This window comes from Anarrhichthys ocellatus, unplaced genomic scaffold, assembly GCF_004355925.1.
Source record: "Anarrhichthys ocellatus isolate YVR2014 unplaced genomic scaffold, GSC_Weel_1.0 scaffold17, whole genome shotgun sequence".
Lineage (NCBI taxonomy): Eukaryota > Metazoa > Chordata > Actinopteri > Perciformes > Anarhichadidae > Anarrhichthys > Anarrhichthys ocellatus.
In genome coordinates this window covers 5,886,521-5,902,669 of record NW_022280047.1, presented here as the reverse complement: position 1 = coordinate 5,902,669, position 16,149 = coordinate 5,886,521, and the positions used below count along the sequence as shown (strand labels likewise).

Here is a 16,149-nt window from a genome sequence, read left to right as displayed (position 1 = left end):
GTCTCCCCATCTCACTGCTATAGCTACCATAAAGGCTTTGGATGCCTTTCTTACTCTTTGCCCTCTTGGGCTTCTCTTTAATTCTCTTGCCGGCCATTAATGGCCATTGGTCTGCCACAGTCCCGCTCACTGAATTTCACTTTTTGCCTTCCCCTCTGTCCTTTTTGCCTTGAGGCTGGCGTGCTTACTTTAACTGTCTCTCAATTTCTCTGGTGGCAGGAACTTACTGAGAGTCTTCATAAGTAATAGGTCCAAGTCAGATTTGTGGAGCCCCATAGAGATTCTTGCTCGAGTCTTTGCAACACTGCTGAACCTGAAATAAACTGGCAAGATCTTTTTTTCATAGCCTTTTGCCCGTCTGCTCCCCAGTCCCCACATGCTTTTATCTAAACCCATTTTTATCTGTTTCCCCTTTTCCTCTCGGTTTCACATTTCATTGCCTCTCCCACCTCTTATTCCGTCATCCTCTCTCTTCCTCTCACTGTGCCTCTGTCATGTTATTCTTCATTACTTCTACCAGTCTACCTTTTCTCTCATTTCCCTCTCCTCTTTCTTCATAGTTTGTGAGCTTAACCCTCTCTTTTTTATTTTCATCAGACCCTGCTTGTTTCCACCTCCTACTTTTTAAAATACATTATTCCTTTTCTTTGTCGTGCATTTCCACAATTTCCTCAATGTCTCTTTTTTCCCCTTGCACCTGTGTTCTACCTGACCCTTTCCTATGTTTCCAAAATTGTTATCCCGAGTTAATCCCTCGCTCTTCACTTCCTATTTTCCTCTGCAGTCCTTTATCTGTGCTCCCTTGCAGTCCTATCAGTTGGGTGCAGCTATTCAAACCTCACACTTATTCTTCACATGGAGCTGCTTTCAAAACACCGGAGAAAAGAGGGAATAGGAGAGCGGAGTGGGAAGTGCAAAGGAACAATCTTGCAAAGTTTTCATTAAATCCAGAGTGACTTATACTCAGTAGAATGATCTAGCTTTGTAAACAAGCAGCCCATATTGTATGAATATCCTCGGCCGATATTTACTGTGCACCAATTTTGCTTTTGCTTCTTAAGCTAACATAAAAGCCACATCAGATTATAAGCTTAAATAGACGTTTACTTTCTTTTGAGTATCAGTGGCTTGGTGAGAACATGAACTTGTGACTCATTTCACTTTTCAGGCAGTCTTCTCTAGCTTGAATCTAAACCTCAACTGATATGGCAAGTGATTCAACAGTGCTTTTGGTTTCTTCCGCAGGTCTGGTCGTAAGAGAAGCCAGTATAGAAATTACACGGCAGCAGGTCGAGGAGCTGTTTGGTCCTGAAGATTACTGGTGCCAGTGCGTGGCCTGGAGCTCCGCTGGAACCACCAAAAGCCGCAAGGCACACGTCCGCATCGCATGTGAGTACAGTACTGTAAGCACGCATGTGTAAACATGGAGAGTATGGGTGAGTCATTGTTCTTATACTCACAGATACGTTTTAATATGCTCAATTTGTACATGCCATAAAAGACCTGCATCTTTTTTTCTTTTCAAAAATTAAAAGACAGCCTTCAAAAAAACACGCAAGCAGACATGCACAGAGGTCAATATAGAGAGATAATTGTAGCTCTTATTCATGACAATTCTAGGAATATAACTTAGACCTCTATCCTTTTGATGTGCAGAGGCACATTACTGCCATGAGGTAAACATTGTAACGAGAAAGACTCATAGGAAAAAACTTGTAGTCGGGTAGAACCTTCGAAATAGCTTTTTCTAGGCAGAGACTTAGCTCTATAACTTCACCATCAGTAGCTTCCTGTTATGGTCTGGTGAAGAATTTAATTTGACAACTGGGAGTCTGACTATAAGGTCACCAACAGAACACAGGCCACACTAAACCCAGGCACACTCAATATCACTATAGCAGACAGTGTACCGCGTACCACTGCATACACAGTGATCACATCGGGAAATCATTTTTGGATTGTGGACCTAAACAGTCCAGGGAAAAAGAAAAAGGTTGAATCTTGTTCTGAGTGATCGTCACTTGACGGCTTCGCAGCAACCGTGTGACAAGGGAGTTGAGATGTTTGATAGAAATCACCAAAGAAAACGTGTTTGTTCTTTCAATGTAAGCCTCATATAACAGAATGGATTGTCCCTTCAAAGCTCCTTTCACTGGCCTGACAATTGAACCCACAGCAGTAGTTTTCCAAGCGTCATTGCTCTGGTCAATTCAGCTATATAAGACAACTGGGACTCATCTTGAGTGCTCGGGTTATAGAAGGGTCAAGCAGAAAAAGAAATACCAGTAACAAAATCGACCCCACCTCTGTGGCTTACACTGACAGTGTGGCTCTGCTTGAGTGAACACTCAAAAGGACAACTGGGGGCCTTTGACAGAGTCCATTCAGCAGACACTCAACAAACTGCACACGTCCCCATATTTAGTGCTTTAACAGACAGTATCGTTCTAACAGACACGCAACCTGGAAATCTTGTTTTCCCAGGTTGGTCTTATTCATGCTGCAGAAGGAAATCCATCATGTTGACCCTTGGTTTTTATGCAGGCTATTTTATTTTGCTGTCATTTTCACTTTTGAAGGGTTGGATGCTTCATTTATTTGTGTAAGTTCTAACAAAAAATTCACATTTTGCTTTGGTATCTAATCTACGTACTAAAACACTGAAAGAAATAATGAAGTAAATATATAATTCTGAAGATGAATTCACTTTTCATACATTACAATTATAGATCACAAATTGCCTAGTGTGTAGCTAAGCTATGGTAGGCTTCTACACTAGATCAGGGCATGTATTCTGTAGACCACTACACTGTATTTAAATTGACCCTGTACCAGATCATTTAGATATAGTAAATGTACACTTTTACATTCGTAGAACAATGAGCTTACACAGTATACAATGCATAATTACAGTTGTGTGGCAGTTCCTCAACACCGTGTTTCTCAATTATTTGACTTGTACGGCCATTTGGATTTAGAACAGAGCCTCACTACTCTCTGCATTGCTCTGGTATGTGAGGATGTTTTTCTGCCTGTCAGCAGAGAGTTAGTGACACAGTCAGAAATATCCTTCTAAGCTCCGCTAATAACATTGGCGAATGGAATGGGCCCTCCTCCGGGTGCAATGAAGGCTTTGTAATGTGCTGTTTTTGGCTTACGTTGGGGCTGATACACGCTGAGAGACAGATGCAGCCAAGTGTACGTATACAGGCTTCTGAGTTTCTCTGAGGTAAACACGTGAATGTAGACACCAGCAGCACAGATATGTACACATATTCAGAAGTGAAGCCCCCTTGTTCACTGGCTTACCTTTCCAGAAAGGTATAGCTGATGTATGAATGTATGGCTGGGTGTAAATGTGTGTGTGTGTGTGTGTGTGTGTGTGTGTGTGTGTGTGTTTGTGTGTGTGTGTGTGTGTGTGCGCCTCAGTCTTATGTATTCATACATTACTTACACCATGAATAGTTCTATAAGTCACCTGCTACCCCTAACTACAAAAATGTTTTGCTGAAATTACTGAACATATTTACATCTTATTTACCTACTTTGGACTGTTAAAGGGTTGCCCAGTTTTAAAGTTCTAGTGGTCTACACTAAATCTTAAATCAGCAAACTAGTGTGTTACCTATCTTGCATCATTTCCCTCCTTTTTCCAATCAACTCTCAACATTCTTCACACAGCGTATACAGTATTTCACACACGTAAGACCTCTTCGGGAGGTTAGGTAGAGGGATGGTGATGGAGGATGCCTCTAGGAAGGCTTGAAGGGCCAATAGATATCAGGGAGGAGAAAGATGATAGAACTGCCTCTCTTTGACTTTACGCTCTCTTTTTTTCTCATTGTTGCCTCTCATTCCTTTCTTTTTCATGTGGTGTGTATTTTCCTTCTGACTTTGTCTGCCCCTTCGTCCTTCACTGTCTCTCTTTGTATTATAACAGTGATTTCTCCCTTAACCAGATCTGATTACACTCAGCCCCCTCTTGTGATAACCTTTTACTTCAAATCGACCCAACCTCCTGACCTACCCCGCTTTCGGCTCCTATTTGGATCTACTGTTGTGATTAAAATGCTTCCTGGCAGCTAGAGCTTGCTGAGCAAAGTGTCTTTTTTTTTACCGCACCATGCAATAGCAATTCAGCATTTCTCTCCTGCATTCCCATCTCCTTTTCCCACTCATTTCCTTATTTCCCCACTCCTATTGTCTCTTACTTTTTTCACGCTTTGCTCATGATCATGTGCTCATTGTTTCGTTCTCTCACTTGTGCGCCCTTTTTTTCGGCTCTATCTTTTCATTCTCCGGCATCTTCGGGCTGGTTTAATAACTGTAGAATTAACACTCCAAAGCATTATGTAAATACGCAGTTTGTAGCTGGATAATGACAATCAGTGTCGCGGCTGTAAACCTGTCAAAAACACAATCAGAGATATTAAATCTCTGAGTGATTAGTTGGTCTTTTGGAGCAGGCCACTTCAGCTAAGTTAGGAGTGTGCGCAGGCAGCCTGATTCAAGTTTATAAAGTAGGTGAGATGAACACACACAAACACCTACACTCAGTTATTCACAGCATTGCAGGTATGTACATAAGGGTAAGCAAAACAGACACACAAATGGGCATGCAGTGTCAGTCATGCTCTTTGGCCCTGCAGCTCTCAGGTCGAGTCTTTCTCCTTCAACGGATTAGCAATATGTCAAGGTCGCACACACACACACACACACACACACACACGCACATGCATCCACACGCAAACACCCAGAGACACACAAATTTCAGATGATGGCAATTTGTTCTGCCACCTCTCCACTGAGACATGTGTGTGCATAGCAATCAGGAGTCCAGACACTAGGGGAGACAGCAACCCAGACGGCTCCTTGTGTCAACTGGAAAATGTCTGTTAGTGAATTTCTTCTGTTTTGTTTATGATGCAAATGTCTCAGCTGCATGAATGCAGGTTTCCCTTCATCATGGATGAATTGGACCAAGGAAAACAAGACTCAACAGGGATTTCTTGTGTTAGATTTTAAGCATTGATTAAAACCAAACTCTTCTACACTCATTTAGGATTAAACCTGCATGTTGCTTACAACCATATAAGCATGCAGTTGTACCTCAGCAACTGGAAACAACTGCAGTATGTTAGCCAAACTCTCAGGTATGACACTTGCTCCACAGCGCAGAAAACAAATTTCCCCGACAACCACAGTCTCAATGACATTTTTCCTTTTATTTGCATGAAATGGCTTGCTTAGCAGTTTCAGAAATGCATATTTAAATCAGAACTGATTTGCCAAAAGAGAATTGAGGGCTGTTTCTCCCTTCACACTCACCCCGACACTTTTGCAAACGCTATAGGTGGAAAACCTACAGCGTTTTCCTTTGAATGACATTATCAAGAGAGTCTTGGTTTCTGGCTTTGAGATAGATCTCATGATGCTCACAAACACTGAATAAACATTTTCATAGTGAGAACCCATAGTGCGTGTGTGTGTGTGTGGATGTGTGGTTATGATGTCTCGCCATCGACGCAAGCCACAGAGCTTTTCCCCAGATGTCAAGGACGGCTTCAGCAGACTCCTAAGTGTTAGTGGTAAACCAGAGTGTTGATGTAACCGCACAAAACTAAAGTCACTTTCCAAAGTCCAAGCGTGGTGAACTACAGAGTCGCTAAGGTGACTCCCGAACAGTTCATTGTGCAAGTCTGCAGGTCAAGGGTCAGAACAAAAAAAGAATGATTTTTGCGAAAAGGAACTAAATACAATCGTTGTTAAGCATTAAGCACAAAGGCAGATTCAATAAATGCATCACCAGAGCTGAGATCTATAATGGTTGAAAGTAAAAAATATATTTTCAGTTGAAACAAATGTTAGTTAATTCATGAATGTTTGCTTTTGCTGGAGCACAAATTGCTATTTATATCAGTGTAACATTGGCATTGTATTGACTCTTCCGACGTATCGTCAAAAGAGAAGAACAGTCCGTGGTGACGTTTAAAACATTCTACACGAACAGCATTTCCTTTACTTTGATCATTTGTTTTCACTGAGGATCACAAGTGAACAGTTTCAATCATTTCATCTGTTGTGCTTCAGATTGCCAGTGCCATGTCAGCGAAGAGAGTTGTGTACTTGTTCAAAACTCGACTGTGGATGGAAATACCTTGTCTGATGTCTCGGGCTGATCACAGGTTTGGGAAGTGTTGAAATGACAGGGTGGAGAGTTCCATGAGGAAAGTGGAAAGAGACTCTCGAAAGTCACTTAGAGAAAATGACTCCCTATATAACCACAGTGAAAATGACTGTGACACTCAACGTCACAGAACACCTTCAGCACTTCATTTTTTATATTTAATTTGAAGACGAACGTATGAGTGCCCGAAGATTGAGGAGGTACCCGACTATAATCTGCTACAGCTCTAACCAAATACTAAATGCCTTTTTAATTCAGGACATATTGTCATGAAAAAAACGTCCATGATTTTGCATAAATATTCCATATCATTGAATATATTTCAAAACGTTTTATATGATCACAAAGTTGATGCTAATCAAGCTTAACATTATTATGCAGCACATAGTAAAGTTATTTGGTTACTTGTAAAAATCAGACCATGTCATGACTCTCGGCATATATTACATATTATTATAGCCACAGCAGGAACTCCTTCATTGTTTTACCTTAACTTTAATACAAATTTGTTTTAATTACACCTCAGTTACATTTCTTTTTTCCTAATGTTTATTTAATATTACCTTACCCGCTTGTGTGCTCTATCACTTACTTTCCATTGCATGCCATGGTGTGGGTGTCCAAATGATCCTCCCTGTGACTTAAGGAGAGTACTTTGCTTGCTTTTTTTTCTTACCAAGAATCTCACATTGCTCTTTATTGCTCAAGCAGCTCCACCAGGGAAAACCGTTATGATTTGGCATGGGCTTGCATGCAGGCAGAGGCACCCATTTTGGATAATTGCTCTGAAATGTGCTTATGTAAAGGTGCCTGAGGCAACAAACTCACCACAAAAAATAATAACAGTTTTAGTTGAGCAGTGGAAGAAGTTTTAGAGGGAGAAGGAAGGAGGCGGAGAGAAACGGGGAGGGAGGGAGACGAGGAGGCTGAGAGAGAGGAAAAAGAGGAGTTTATGCAAGAAAGGTCATCTTCTGAATAGATGCTTACACTGCTTTATTGTGTACACAGCGTATAAGGTGCTTCACACTGAAGAACTCTCTAGGTTGCCCTCTGTACTTTTCAACCCTGTTGCGGTTCTAAGTTGTGCAGTGAATTTATTTCTGCTTTCGTTATATTTATGAAGCTGGATAGCGTTTGGAAGTGAAGTGGGGTCAGTGAATTGATAGGACACAGCTGTCCTTCCTCCCCTGTACACACATTTCCCTTGGGCACATATTTGCACACATGCACAGAAACACACACCTTCCATTGAGGTGAATTTGTGGTCCCCTGGTGCCGTGGACACAATGTCACATTGCCTCATTCTCTAAAACACACACACACGCTCGTAACACTATTGCTACCGAACTGGAAAAAAGTGTGTCTGTCATGGCCTGCTATAGCTTAGCACTATGTGGGAATATGTGTGAGTGTGTTGTCTGTTCATCCCTCGAGCGGTTTTCTTTAATCTCCTTTAATTTCATTCTCAATCTTTATGGAATCAACTCTCACAACCAGCTCCTCATTTCACCATCTCCCGTACTAATTAAGACCAGGAAATTGTTCCTGAAATTGGCTGGCATGAGAGAAGTGTGTCTCAACCCTCAATCACTTCCTCATTCTCTGTGGCTTGTTATTTTGCTGCGTTTACGTGTGCAGGTCTGTGTTTGTGGTCGTTTTGTGTCGTGCCTGCTTGTTAGTCTCCATCTCCTGTGTGTATTGTCCTCACTGAGACAGTATCTCACCGTCTCTGTCGCTCTCTCTTTGTCTCTCAGCATCACTCTGTGTACGCGTGTCTCTGCGTGTTGTGTGGGTAGCCATGTGGTGGATTTAGGGCTAAAGCTTTGGGTGATTACTCCCATAATGAACCATCATGCTCTGTTCAGGCTGTCATCCCCCACAGGGATTGACTGCATTATGAAGTTATCATTCAGCCTCAGCAATACTCTGTGTCCTCATATAACTCTTTTAACCAATAGAGCTCTCCACACGAAATCTGATGATGATAAGAATTATATGTATGAAATTAAACCTTGTCATTCAGGTGGGATGTTTTTCTGGAGAATGTGTGAAATCTTAGGGGTGTATCTCTAGAAAGCAGACGGCATTATAACCTCTGACGCCTTGTTCTCACATACAAATTCAAATTTCCTTTCAACTTGAATATGAATATTTGCAATATTCAGAAATAAACTACTTATTTGAGGCGAGTTTGTATGCCTCACTTGTCCTCATATTTACAAAACTCGTTGTATTGCCTCACTTGGAAAGACATTGCTAGCATATACTACATTTCTGGTGTGTGCCTGCACAAGTTAGAAGTGCAGAGGCCCACTAATTCTGGATATTAGTAATGTTAGCATGTATGAACACACATGATGAATTTTTTGGTCAAAGACACATTTATCAGCTGTCACCAAGTCACTGTTTGATGTGCATTTCATTGCATTGATCATAGAGCCTGACAAACGTTTGCACTATTCATTTAACAGCCAAAACACACAGTGACAGTGTGAGTTGTCTTACCTTAAATTTACATTTACATTTACCCTCAGAGGTTTCTGTGCAAAACTGTACTGCACTTTATTAAAATCCCTACATTTAAATAGTTAATGTTGCAGCTTGAGTTAAAGTGGAGCTACAAACGTCACAATTACAGCGCTTAGTAATTCATCAAATCACCACAGCTCCTTATGCTTCCCCAGTATTTGAGTCTGTCTATGTGAATGGGGGAGAGAGTGATTCATGATTCAACATTCAAACAGTTGAATATAACTCAATATGAACCTTCAAAACTTCTTATACTTTTGTAAGCTTGGGCAGATTTTATCTCTCCCCTTGTCTTTGTAGGATTGGGATCATGATGAAGGAGATGTAATCAAGATTGATGGCTGGGAGGTTTTTATGGATTGCTGGTTGGTTTTGAGAGAGATGAGGCAGATAAATACAGATGATACAAGGTGGACTCACTGACATGAGCTTCTATTGAGTGGCTTGATATAGAGACTGTGGTGGACAAGTATTTAGGTGAAGACCAAACAGGTGGTTTTGGTATTAAGAAAGAGTTAGGTCCTGCTGTGTGCTGCCAACTTCTCCTTCCTTACTTCTCTCTCGCTCTGCCTCTCATCTTTCAACCCCCCACCTGCTGCCCCCCCCGTCCCCCCCCATTTTACCTCTCCTTCTCTTTCACTCCGCTTCAATGTCTGATAGCCACTGTAAGGCGACTGTCCTGATGAAATACCCAGAGAGTGACTCTGAGTCGACCAGTTCGGCATTAAAGAAGTGTCCGTGTGTGTGTCCACAAATGGTGTACCACAGCTGATGGGTAAGGTGATTAAAAGAGCACACCTGGGAACCAGGAGAGGAAAAGGACACAAAGATAACACACACGCTGTGTCCTCCTATGGATGTTTTCCGTATGGTTTTAAAAACTAAAGGGCAGAGGAGAGAGAGGATTTGTCTTACACAGCTACCGCCGTCCTTCACAAACTAACAAAGTGACTCTCAAACTCTTCAAAGTGAAAGTTTTTACTTGATGCTGCCATATCAACAAACCTCTGGATATCACTTTGAAATACACACACCCTGTTCCTGCAGACACAGTATGTAGCCAATGTAATGAATCATCCTTACATTCTGACATTAATTCAATTTGCAACATGTGAAACTCTATCATCCAGTTACAAATGTTGCTCTCCCATACATATGCATGCATGTCAAATAGACACATCCATGTCCGTGTGTGCAACAAATCAATATTTGTAGCTATGTGAATGGATAAGACGTTTTGCAGATCTTTTTATCCAGATCGTGTAGAGTCCGATCAGAAATAAGATCACAAACCTCTGAGTTGCACCCAGAAGCTTGAATGAGAAAAGCTCCGGCCCCTCCATATGGTCTCATTTAGAAATCCATCACAGCATCGGATCAGCATCATAAATAAAGTCACCTGCTAAGTCCCGCAACATTGCCACGCCTCTCAGCTTACAATTTGTTTTACAGCCTTTTTGTACGGCAGGCTAATTATTGTAACATGTGTTAAGCCGAGTTGCCAATATGGGGATATATGCATTCAGCACGCTGTATGCTGTATGGCAGCAGACTAGGGAGGTGAACAGAAAAGTGAAAGACAATGGCAAGAGTGAATGTCATTACAGCGTCAGACGAATTTTATAAAGTAGTGTAGTGAAAGAAATTCCCCGGGAAAGAGTTGCAGAGGCAAGACAATAGTGCTGAACATCAGCAGCTGAAGAGTGGTTTCCCCTTTTGAACCCTCGCAATGAATACAATTCACTCTTTTGTGTATAACAAGCGTGGTCTCTGACAAAAATGTATTCGGCAAAAGGATTTGTGAAACAAAACTGTCCATCCATCCATTTATCCGTCCACCCACAAGAGTTTTATTTTGTGTTTTCACTCAAGTCCTTCAACGCCTTCACTCCATCCTCCTTTCTTTTGTCTTTCTTTCTGTCAGTCTTCTTTAAATGTCTTGTTCATTGTCTTAAAGTCTGCTGCTGTGAGCATTTTTCCCATCCAAAATGAAAACAGCTGAGCCCTCTCTGAAACGTCCTGTTGAGGAAATGGCAGTGCATTCCACTCTGCTTTGTAATGCTGTCATTTATCACAGCATGTGGACCATTAGTGTGAATCATTTATTGTCTTTGGCCTGCTTGAGATCCCCACACTCCGGCATGTCTATATGGAACGACAGCAGGGTTAAAATATTGTGCGTAGTGATTGGTGGGTGAACATGCAACAAAAGCAGCCTGTGTTTAATGTGTGAAGCAGCTAATGCACTGAAAGCATGATCAGCTTTGTGTGTGTCTGTGCGTATAAAACTGTTTTAACATTCTTAACATGCAAACATGGTCTATCTGTGAGCGTGTGAGTGTGTGCGTGCGTGCGAGTGTGTGTGTACACCCTTGTGAGCATCACTTGCCTCTAAGAATATACAGCTAAGTGTTTTTCCTTGTTGTGTACATTTCTAAAGTGACAGGAGAGTGGGAGAAGTCAACATATGCATGGCTGACTTCAACCACTGACTCCATAATTACTGTGTCATTGTTGCAGCGGAAAATGAGGTAATGAGCCCGCTTAACAATGACACGGCACCATCTCCTAAATGGGCTCCCTGGCTGCTGAATCACAGGATGCTTCTGCAAAATGGCCTCCCACACAAGTCCGCTTTCCATTGCGGCTTTTTGCTTTGATCTGTGAGCTTTTTCACTGGCTACTTAAGCAACATTTCCACCACTGTATCGTAACCATATCACTTAAATTAAATCAATATGTTATCCGGTATCAGTATGATGTAATCCGTAGATCCTTTTTGTCATAGTCTCTCTGGCTCGCCTAATAACCTGTCCTTCAACAGTCATTAAGTTTCCTGTCTCTCTTTGTCTCTTTCCCCAGACCTGAAGAAGTCATTCGAACAGGAACCTCTGGGAAAGGAAGTATCTCTGGAGCAGGAAGTGCTGTTACAGTGTCGACCTCCGGAGGGCATACCATCTGCTGAGGTACGTGCAGCGTTATTGTTAACCTTAAGTTGAGGTGAATGTGAAGCAGGACGTCTGATTAAGAGACAGGATTTCTAGAAAAGAATGAGAGAGAGATGTAGCATGAAGACAACAGAGGATGTGAACAAAATGTAAAAGAATCATCAACTCATTGAACCATCTAACTGTGAATGACGGACAGCAGAACATTGATGGGTGCATGCACTCTTTCACAGTCAGTGGTTGAAGGGTGTGCCGAATGAAAAAGTATTTTGACTTTTTTGCTTAGCCTTTTTAATTGTGTCTGAACTGGTACGACTTAATATCTCAAAATCAAAAATACAGCAACTGCAAACACCCGTTCCAACATGGAATAGTCCTAAATGTCCATTTGTTAACTATGTAACTGAGACAAACAATGACTGAATCACAGGAGGAACAAATGAAAACAATGAAACTAAATAAATGTCACACTTTTTCCTATATCATGTTTTCAGAAACATAAAGCATTGCATCACATTGTACAACGACATTCATGTTGAAGTGTCACAGTGAGAAATCAGGGAAACAAGCCCGAATCTTGTTTTGAGTGACAGTTGCTTGAAAGCTCTGCTGCAACGAGGTAACACTGATCCAAAGTTTAAACTTAGACTTAAATGTCCCCAGAGAGCCAATTTGAGTTTCAGCACAACTGTCTCAGAGTGATGAATTTAGGCTAAACCTCTGCAGTCTCTCTTGCTGTACCTGAGCTTTGCAGGAAATAATGAGGATAATTAACAGAAGTGGATTGCCTGCTTTTCTTCAAAAGGACTGGGAGATACTATCATGTACCTTTTCATTAGCACGGATGAACATATTGGTGAAGAGTGAACAGAAGTGAATAAACTAGCAGGAAAGGGAAAACCACACAACTGGTTGAGTTCACTTTGGTGGAAGTTTGGGCCAAATCACTACATCATTGTTTTGGCCATTTAAGATGCGTGACTTTTGCTCAAGAGCACTTGACACATACATACTCGCAACTTCACAACACTACCCTCGTCAATGCAAGAGAATATTATGTATGCTGCTACTATATTGTCAGCACATAGACATTTTATTCACTCATCGACCGTGTCGTGCAGTGAACATCCACTTTGGCGAAGCCACACGTGTCACTTCCACTCCCTGAGGGCCTTAACTACTGTGAAGAACCTCATTCGCAATTCAGATATTTCTTTACTTTGCTGGTTTCATCTGGCTGCGTTCCCTCCTGAATGGATAAAAAGACATAATTTCATTTAGTTGGTCGCTGGGGAAGAGCGGCACAGCACTTGGAAAGGGCTGCGCTACCGGATAAGGAGTCTTTGAATCAGGTTTTCACTCCTCAGGGTTTGATAGTCGTTTTCAATTGCATCTAAGTACACAGCTCCCCTGAGAGAGATGGGGGAGGGTTGAAGGAGAGGGGGCGAGGGAGGTACTCAGACAGACCGCTGTACAAAGTGGAGGGAGAGTGAGTCGGTGAAGGTGGGGCAGAAAAAGAATTAGACAGGAGGTTTGGAAAAAACGCAGTTATCTTTTCGTGTCCTTTCACTTCTAGAAATCTCTGAGGTTAATCAAGTGTTATATATTCATCATATTGTGACATAGGTTACTTTAAACAGTAGGAGCCACAATGACTTGCAGGCTATTTCTCATTTTGTCTCTCTTTCTGACACACAACCCCGTTTACACTCACAACTCACGCTCCTTCCTCTTGAGACAGATCTCAAAGCCAATGACTCATTACTACTGCTGCCTCATCTGCTTTCTTTATTTTTGACACCTGTTGGAACATAATACATTCATGCACACAAGCGCAAAGGCACGGACGCACACTGAGAGCTCTTTTTCGAGTGTGTTCAATTTGCCACCTTTCCCATTCCTTTCTCCTGTCATAATAGGATCTCAGGGCAAATGGATTGGTCTGTCTCCCCCTGCAGTACATCTATGTCCAAGCTGATTAGAAGGATTTAGGTTTAAAACCTGCTGATGACCTCAGGTTGTAGCTCACCTTTTTTCTTTTATCTCTTCTGACTTTCTATTTCTCTTTGCTCTTATCATGTCCATTCTCTTTGCCATTCTCATTTCCTTTTTCTCTAACTCGCTCCTCCACACACTTACTCACACACACACATACACACAGAGACAACCATCTTTTTTGTCTTTGATTGACAGCTCTGGGGTCCTGTGACCTCTCTAAAAATGTTCTAATATTAGCGGGTGTTGTTGCCTTGTCGACCAGTTGACGACTGCTGTAAAGTTGTCAATGCGATGGGGTTGGTGACCTGATACGTGATACCCAGATCGTAATGCCCAGCTGGCATCACGTGGCTGTCAACATGCCACACCAAAGCATTGACTCCTTAAACACACACACACACACATTAAAGCATGACAAGAGGTACACTAAGGGACAGATTATCCAGTGATCATTTTAACTACTGCACAACTGTTAGCCGTGAGAGGTCAGGGTCAAACCAATCCAAGATTGCAAAGAAAATGACTAGACACCAACCAATGCACCATTATTTCCTTTTCACTTTCCTCTGACAGTAGGCTACTGCTCTTGTCATCAGTCAGTCTCCTCTGTGTTTTCCTCCCCTCTCTCTTTCAATCTAAAGCTCCTGAGAGACACAATTTGAGGCATTGCGAAATCCTTGAGAAACATCTAAATCTCTTTAGACTGCGATAGAAAGCCTTTAAAAGCTGATGGAAAGCTATTGGATTCAGCAGGGAGGGTTCGGCAGTTCAACTGGAAAGGCTTTATGGACACAGAGGGTGAATTCAGAGAACTTGCAACAAGTGCAGCACAACGTTCACTTTCGATGAAAAGTTTGATTTTATTTTATTTTTTATATTCATATAGAACTTTTTTCTGGTCCAAGGTCAATTCGAACTTATTTCTTAGAAATCTCCACTGAGGCCCAGCAGCACTGTAACATTTAGATCTGAGTGAGAGGCAACTTGTATATTTCTCTCACAAATATTGTGAGGTTCATTAGGACACTGAAGCAGCCAAAGTAGGCAGCAGCCTGACAGCAACAATACATTTTTTATCTTGAAACCCAGCGAGTAGGAGTGACCCCACAGGCCAGGCAAAGCCAGTAGACTGCACATAGCAGGTGGGGTTATGTATTTGTGTGTGTGTGTGTGTGTGTGTGTGACAGAGAGAGAGAGAGACTGTAAGTGTCTGTGAATATTTTTGTGTATTCCTGACTGCGTCTGTCTCAGCATGTGAGTGATTACCCCAGCTGCAGTGAAATAAACACATCAGTGTGTGGTGACAGGAACCCCACGTGTCTATCTCTAACACACACACACACACACACGCGCACACATGCACGCGCAGAGTCAGACAGTAACTGGATATGTGTCTGGAGCCTGGTCAAGTTCCTGTCACATTCTTAACCACTCAATCCACACTTTAAGTTCTCCACTTAAAATTGGCTTATCATCAACCAATACATTATCTATCTGAGTTTCATCTTTCACTTTAGAAGATACATTCTAAGTAAAGTCAGAGACCACTTTTAGTGAGAGGTTTTATCATATATTTTACAATATTTATATCACAATAAACCTCAAGTAACATTTCACTGTGATGTGCACCAGGGTGGTGTAGGGAGATTGTCCTTGGGATTTAGATTCAAGCTGCAAGCTCCAAATCCACCAGCATTCAGCACTGTTTGTCTTGCTTTAAGTGTCCTTTAGCAAGACTCACATCCAGCTGCCAGCTCCGAGGTTGCTTTCATGTAGCCGATCACAGCCTGCAACTGAAAAGTGTTTACTTCAGGCAGTACACATACACCATATAACCAGGAAGTAGCTGGGACATTTGTAGTGTTCAAATGTGTGTTTGTGTGAATCCAGGAGGCACAGCCTCACAAAACACACACACACATTTGGCCTCCCTCGCAGTGACTATCAATGTCATTTTTTGTGAATGACTTTCTGCGTCAAACAGTGTGGAATAAGTCCAGTCACAAGCATGTGTGTGTGTGTGTGTGTGTGTTTGTGTATGGGTGTCTCTCGGTGTGCGTGAATGCCTTTTTGTGATGCAAATCACAGCAGACGTTTCTGTCAGAATGCATCAGTGGTGCAGTTTTGCTAAAACGCTAATGGCTACCTCACTCTCACAATCGTACAGTATACTGTACACAGACGCACTGCATTTCAGTCCGTGAAGTCCCCATTGTTTTAATGTGTCGTATGATGACGTTTACTAGCAGAGTCTATCTGGAGGTTATAACACCGTCGGTGGTGGATTGCTTTAAATGGACAGTGACAGTGTGAATTAAACTGTCTAACAAATAAGGCATGCTCTCTTGTGCCCAGAGATCGAAGCAGATCTATTGAATTCCTTTAGCTTTAAACTGCTTTCAGATCCTACTGGAGCTCAATGTTCCTCTCGGCCTCAACGACTAATGCTTTAAATGCTGCAAGATAAATTCCATGGAAGTTCTGAAT

The 16,149-nt window shown here is 41.9% G+C and overlaps 1 protein-coding gene across 2 annotated transcripts in view; it reads left to right on the top strand.

Annotated features, from left to right (window-relative positions):
- The window catches only part of LOC116388399 (netrin receptor UNC5C-like), a 171,047-nt gene that overhangs the window by 100,118 nt on the left and 54,780 nt on the right, over positions 1 to 16,149 (top strand). For both annotated transcript variants that reach the window (XM_031856204.1, XM_031856203.1), the window contains exons 3-4: positions 1,246 to 1,389; positions 11,579 to 11,682. In XM_031856204.1, the coding sequence (XP_031712064.1) occupies positions 1,246 to 1,389; positions 11,579 to 11,682 (248 nt within the window). The remainder of the gene's footprint in view (positions 1 to 1,245; positions 1,390 to 11,578; positions 11,683 to 16,149) is intronic.